Source organism: Ostrinia furnacalis, unplaced genomic scaffold (genome assembly GCF_004193835.3).
Source record: "Ostrinia furnacalis isolate ACB-3 unplaced genomic scaffold, ASM419383v2 OfSCF4449, whole genome shotgun sequence".
Lineage (NCBI taxonomy): Eukaryota > Metazoa > Arthropoda > Insecta > Lepidoptera > Crambidae > Ostrinia > Ostrinia furnacalis.
In genome coordinates, this window is record NW_021134688.1 from 5,133 (window position 1) to 12,252 (window position 7,120).

The 7,120-nt window shown below is 34.4% G+C and overlaps 1 protein-coding gene across 1 annotated transcript; it reads left to right on the forward strand.

Moving 5' to 3' along the window:
- The first annotated feature begins 3,341 nt into the window (after positions 1-3,341).
- On the forward strand, positions 3,342-5,962 carry LOC114359542 (TPPP family protein CG45057-like). The gene is made up of 3 exons (XM_028313972.1): positions 3,342-3,450; positions 3,570-3,756; positions 5,595-5,962. The coding sequence occupies exons 2-3, from the start codon at positions 3,572-3,574 to the stop codon at positions 5,782-5,784; spliced, it is 375 nt and encodes a 124-aa protein (XP_028169773.1). The 5' UTR covers positions 3,342-3,450; positions 3,570-3,571; the 3' UTR covers positions 5,785-5,962.
- Positions 5,963-7,120: the final 1,158 nt, after the last annotated feature.

The following is a 7,120-nucleotide window of genomic DNA, read 5'->3' on the forward strand; positions in this document are numbered from 1 at the left end:
TAAACAATAATTATCGCCGATTAGGTAATTAGTAACGCCCTAAATAGCAGTGGGGAAAATGGAACATACGAGTACGACAAAACTTTAAACAAAAATGTGACCAAAAATACGTTACGTAAGCTTACGTCGAATTTCATTTAAAACATGGACACTGTATTTTACGGACACTGTAAATGGAAAATATTTCCTGGTAACCTCCGGATCCATTTATATTTTGCCGCATAAGTGATTTCATATAGATTCTGTGTTCAAATAGTTTCCAGTTGAATTAATGTTAAAATGAGTAAAGTATGAGTTGCGTAACCCGGTAAAATTATATCCTAGCAGATTTTTTCAATATTCTGGCTTATCATATTATGTAAATACCAACTTGATAAATAGCTGTATCTTAAGTTGATCTTCACCAGTTTTTGTCTTTTGTACGAAGTCTGCTCACAACGATTAACCGTCAGAAGTTTACAAAGCCATTTGAAATGAAGAACTTTTTTATAACGACTCGTTCAGCCAGGTCTGTGTAAAAAGACCTCAATCCGTGGCTACACTCGTAAAGGGATTCCAGGTCCAAACGACAGAAAACGAACAAATCGGAACAGAGATACCTCTCTGTATAGAATTGGAACATGAATACCTACGCAAAAAGTTATGAGCGATACAAAGGAAAATGCATTCCGCAGCTAAGCTGCAAAACTGAATAAGAAAACAATACAAACGATTTAACTTGCCTTTCCAGTGGATAGATTTTTCGCTGCGCAGCTGGTGGATTAATACTGGCATCTCTTCGAATACCACGTTACACAAAGAAACACATTATTAAAATAGTAAGACACGGGTCTTAACGCGACGTTTATTAATGATTTACATTATGTACTCACGGCTTGACGTTTCGGCTGCGATGCTGCAGCCGTGGTCACAAGCAGACTGGCGGTTCGCGGCGTTGTCCGTTCGGGCGGGCTTGAAGATTTTCAACTACCCTCATATTGTCATTTGTTACACTACCACTGGTGAAACACATTATTGTCTTTATTTTTTTTATTAATTTTCGTTATTATTATTGATTGATTATTTACTTTTCTGCGTTCAAACTCTCAACAATGATATTATGAGAACAATGATTAATATTACATATTGACAGATTATAACAGCAACTTAATAATCTAAATAATGCACTCAAAAACTCATGTCGTACCTACCTACCGATTATTTTCTATAAACTTTCTTCAATTGCTTCTCAAATTAAAGCTTCACACTTTCTTCACCACCAGTTAAATTATTGTTCTCCGTGTAATGTCGGGCCTTACTAGGGTTTGCATAATTTCCGCGCGGTCCCGGCTTATTGCTTGCTTCCTCCTGTAAAGAAAACAATAGCACTTACTGTGTTGCTGATAATATAATTATGTACCTGGCAGTTTACGTTTTCTGTGAGTAGGTAGGTAACAAAAAGTATGGCAGTTCCTCCCTGTTGAGAAAAATTGTTTCTAGCTCGCTGCGTTGTATATCCTTGTCTCAGCACGATTTTATTTTTCCTCTTTAAAAAGAAAGAATGCACTTACATTACTGCTTTATTTATAATTTGATCAAATATGTACCGTGTCACTTACACAAATAAATTATTTCTATTTCTATCAATATTAAGCTCCTCAATTTCATATACCTTTATTTTCAATCTTGGCGGAGTTGGGATTTTCCAACAACATTCCTAATAATTATTGCGGTATTTGTGGACAAGAACGTTATTTTAACTTGACGAAAAAGTCGGGTCGAGTGTGTTCTTAGGTGCTAAGTATTAAGTGCCCCATCGGAAATCTATGTAGTTATTCAGTTGCTCTCTAAAATTTTGTGTTTTAGAAGCACCGATATTACAGGTACTGAGATACTGTGTCAACATAAATTAATTAAACTAGGTTACTTAAGCTAAAATCGATAATTACAGTGGACATTTCATTACTGACATCATTTCAATGAGCTCTCTCATTTGTATTTAGCCCGATTAAATGTAATAGGTTAGCAATTGAAATAAATATTTTGATATTCAATGATGTTCAATAATTTATTAATTAGTAATTGATTGAACGCAGTTTTAGTGTTTCAAAATTTGTGATACTTTGCCAATTAGTTGAATGGGATTCAGAATTGCTGTTATGAATTGCAAAACATCATAATCGCGTTATAATCGTTTCACATGTTACACGTTATTTAATCATATTTACCTACTTGTAATTTTAATGAATTTGTTCTTTGTCTTTAACTGAAATCTTGTCAGTCGAGGTCCCGCGGGTTTCTCGTACTTATATTAGAATGTGTTGATTGGTCACTGGTCAATGGTCAGAAATGTATGACATGAGATGTGGCTAAGTTACTGTCAGTCAAGTATGAATTATTTAAGAATGCAAATCAGTGATGCTGTGCTTCAGCAGTCGTCGCCACTTGTCCCTGACAGCGGCCTTCCCGGTGCATTCACATCAGCCATCAAAAGTTGCCTTGATCTAATTAAGTCCAGTGCATTAACAATTTGTCGAGGTTGGGTACTTCGGTTTTTCTTTGTATTACATTATTTGTTTGTTACCTACGAGTATGTAGGTATTCCTTTTATTTATGTAACGATTTTGTAAATTAGTCTTAGTGCGTATTAATTAGTTAGGCTGTTAAGCGGGCTGTAGGTATGTTTTAAATGTTGTAACTCATTGCGGTACATATGCAGTCGTCAGTTTAGCTTTTTTCATCAAACTGACAATCGTTTATCTTTTTTCACTTAGTTCTATCTCTCCTGAAATATTCATTTGATTATATTGTACAGGTTTCCAGGATTATCAGATTTCTCACTCCATGAGATGAAGGATTAATATGTATTATTTAAAACCCACCTTTAATGCGTGTTTTATTTTATCCTAGACGCAGAGCACCAACTTTTAGTTAACCGATAGTTGCGTCGGGCTGTTAATCAGTATGGAAAAGTATGAAAGTGCGCACATTACTCGGATTTGGTAGCGGCCGATTCTTCATATACCTAATTAAAATAGAGCCCGATTATCGGCTAATTAAAACTAAAAGTCTGTAGTCTGCTTCTATGCTTATGATGTTATCTTCAATCATAGAATGAAGTTCCATGAATTTATATTTGGACATGCGGTAGTATAAAAACTTTTCTTTGTCCAATTCGTGAAATTTACTGAATTCATTTCTAAATTTCATGTGATTTGAAATCCAGTACCTATCTCCGTTTATTTTTTATTGGAAGTAACTTTAAGTCGAATTTTGCATCATCTGCAAATCTCTTAAATCCAGCCCTAATGATTTCGGCATGCTAAGGAACGACGTCTTGCGTCGTTGCCATGGAAACACATGCCAACTATCACTTTGACAACAGTTTCTTTTACTACACCAAAATTTTACAGCAGAGCTACATTTTATATTAATTTACAGGGTTAAATCGGTTCATATTTTTAACAAACGGTAAATGTACTTTTCAGTATATTATTATGTAACAATAATAAATTACCTGTATAATTTACTTTCTACACTTACCAGTGTAGAAGCGACTTGGTATGTAACATTTGTTCTTCATATCTCAGATATGGGTGATGAGGAAGCTGCGACTCTTGATGGTCAGTTCTTTGAATTCTCCAAGCTTTTGGACAACAAGCGGAGCGGCTTAACAATCACACTTTACCGCTCCGATTTCTGGATGAGGCAAGCTAAAATCTTGGACGATAGAAAAGTAACCATGACGGACACTGGAATTCTTTTCAATAAATACAGGTTTACACATCTGGATCTTCTCTCACTTGATTAAACTTCGTAACACCCACTTTGATTAACGTGTAAAATCTAAACTTTTGTAGATAAATTACCCAACTAAGGTTAGCGGGTCTGGCCGTGACCGCGCCATTTGCTATTTTCACTGGTCAAAATGTAGTGTTGATGAGGATGAACTACGTACAACTAGTTTTTTTTAAACAGTAATAGTAAACATGTTTTACGGAAAGTAATACGAGTTCACTGCTGTAGGTACTTTTCATTCAGTCTTCAAAATATGTTGTTTGTTTATATATTGTTACAGCTAGCTCCACGCAGTCTGCTTTAAGATTTTCATCACTGTATTTTGATTTATTCTTAAATCTTATGTATGGAAATACTTCAATAATTGTATTTACTTACTCGGTCATTTTTTCAGCATAAATTGTAGTAGGTAGTTCAAGTGTTTAATCTCATTATTTCTTTGTCTTATTTTTAACTAGCTTTCCGCCCGCGGCTTCGTCCGCGTGGAATTTTGTCTGTCACAGAAATACTTTATCACGCGCGTCCCTCTTTCAAAAACCGGGATAAAAACTATCCTATGTCCTTTCCCGGGACTCGAAACTATTTCTATGCATTGGGAACTTTAATATGAGAAAATGCCCCACGGCGGACAAAGATGAAACGTATTTTATTTCAAAGCTTTATACTTGTAGGTATATTCACTTAAAGCGCTATGTTGTGATATATGGGAATTCTGAGATATGACGAGTCTAAGTTGAAAATATATTTGTCTAAAATGATTTGACATTTTTATATTTTATGTTGTTTGGCATTGCAGAGTAACCAATAAAAGTAAATAAAATAATATAAATAAATAAAAAATATAAATTAAATAATATAAATAAATAAAATATTATAAATACTTAAATTAATATTAGACAACATCTCATATATTACTCCAACCCAAAATAAGTAGCTAAGGCATTTGTGTTATGGAAATCGGGAACGACGAACAACAACACACCTAAACCAGAGACAATGTGAAAAGATCGTTTTCTATATTGTCCCGGCCGGGAATCGAACCCGGGACCTCAGGATTGGCCCGGCACACCTTGAAAACCGGTGTGTGCGCCTCTCCGCCACCGAGGTCGTCAAAAATGTTACCTAAATGTAAAATAAAATAAAATATTAAAACTTCATTTTCTCAATATTCCCATATAAGAGAGAAAAAAAATTGCACGGAAATTCATTGGATATTAGTATGTATCATCTGTGATAGGTTTCGTTTGTGTCCGCTACTTTTCGAAAAGTGGGGCAAAAAGTTCCCAATGTCATTTCAACAAAATCGGTTCCGTGGTTTAGGCGTGAAAGCAAGAGAGAGTTACTTCCAGCACACTTTGCGATAACTATATTTTCGGCAGTCACATCAGCCTTGTCAGATGGTGGGCTTTTGTCAGAAGAAACGTCGTAGTCTTATTATTCTACTTCGGGTAGTTTCCTTAGCGAGTAGTCTTAATCTTGGTATATCGCGTTGAATCTTTATCATTGTAACTCAATGTCAATTTTCTCTTTACGATACCTTTATCCACAAAATTTGAGGCATTCTATATTAGGGTCATTTAAAAATGCTGGAAATAGTTTAATATTTAACTTTTCCTAATATTATAAACGTGAATTTATGAAATTGGTTGAATGTTTGTTATTACTTTACGTAAAAACACTGAATGGACGTAGTTCAAAGTCAAAATCTATGTTGAGTTTTAGTATAGTTTGGGTCTTTATCAATTAATTAGTTTGCATCTCATAAAAGTCACCTACGATTGTCGTAATTCGTTAACGCCGATAATTAATGCTTTCAGTAAATCCGAACTTGATTTCGACGAGTGGTTAGCTTTCATATCGGACCTCTGCTTGCTGAAGGGCTTGAACGAAGAGAAGGTCCAAGAGCTGTTGACCAACTGTGGGCTTCCCGGTCAAATTCCTGTTTTGGTACCACAGTACAGGGACTTTTATCTCACTTATAAACCCAAAGAAAAAATGGCTATGTAATGTCCGGCATTATTTCTCGAATTGTTAATTTACTTTTTTATACTTAATTCATTGGATTTGGAACATATTAACTCGTACCTGGACAGTGAACTGCTATAGCCGTTTTGTGATGTCAATTGTATTAGATGTATTTTTAGATTGTCTATTGGATTATTAAATATCGATTTTAGTCATAATATATTTCTTAGACAAGTTATTACATTTCTTAGACTTATTATTTAATTTCATAAAATAATTTAGTTTGTAATTTTCCCTTTAAGTTTTTGGAAATAAATATTCATAACAAACAATGATTTTTATTATTAATTAAAAGTTAATTACGTTTCGGTACTTTTACTCATCTTATTTTAAAAAATCCTCTTTTGTATTATTGAATCTGGTCAAACCAGAAAAATAATACTTGACGTGATCAGTAGTTGGAGCATATACATATTATTATTAATAGACAAAGACAAAAGTGTTATTGCTTACATGCAGGAATTAAATACTAAAACTATAATTACTTAATAAACTTAGATCCAATAAAAGTATTTTAGGGGAAGCCCGGGCAGCACGGGTACCTTAAGAAAAGTGGCAAAAAAGCCACATAAATATGCAATCAACAACAGTCTATTAATTGATAATTTGTGTCTTAGGTAATCATCTTTGGAATTGTAAAGAATAAACTTAGAAACTTAAACAAACTCTACAAAAAAAGTTCTAACTATCCATTTTGCCCGACCCCCCTGAGCAAGACGGATATGTACAGTAATAACTGCTTTAATCATTGCAATCATCACAATAATAACTGCCTGCCTATGCCTGAATATAAGGTACAATCCTCGTGTGCCCACTTCTTGCATTGATTGCACTCTATCCAATCCTCGGTAGGTGGTTCAGTGTATTCTTCTGAGCACACAACATATTTTGTTTTCACCATCTGATTTTTGTTTTTGGTCATTTTTCCTCTTGACAAGTCTTGTTTTCAGATGTGTAGTTTTTCTAGGGCCTGCTAATTCAGTTATGACTGGGTTTACCTATCCGTTCTGCCCATATCCATCTTGCCCAAAGCACCAATATTTAAAAGTTTTATACCCACCCGTTAAATTTCTACCAGTGAAAAAAAGCAACACACACAAATTAAACGTAATTTAACATGCAATCAACTAAACAGAGTCTATAAGTCAACACTTAATACGTAATATATTACACATGTTATTACACGTGACTTATTTGCTTTTCCGGTCGTCAGTTGCCTTGTTTCCTATCTTTACATGGAGGAATATGCACTTCATATCCACATTCTTGTAGATTCAAAACGCTGTCTGCATCTTCTATTCAGTACCGTCACTTCATA

Coding starts and splice junctions, on each gene's coding strand:
- LOC114359542 (XM_028313972.1), top strand. CDS start 3,572: ATGGGTGATGAGGAAGCTGCGACTCTTGATGGTCAGTTCTTTGAATTC. Junction 3,757..5,594: donor ATTCTTTTCAATAAATACAG/GTTTACACATCT, acceptor TAATGCTTTCAG/TAAATCCGAACTTGATTTCG.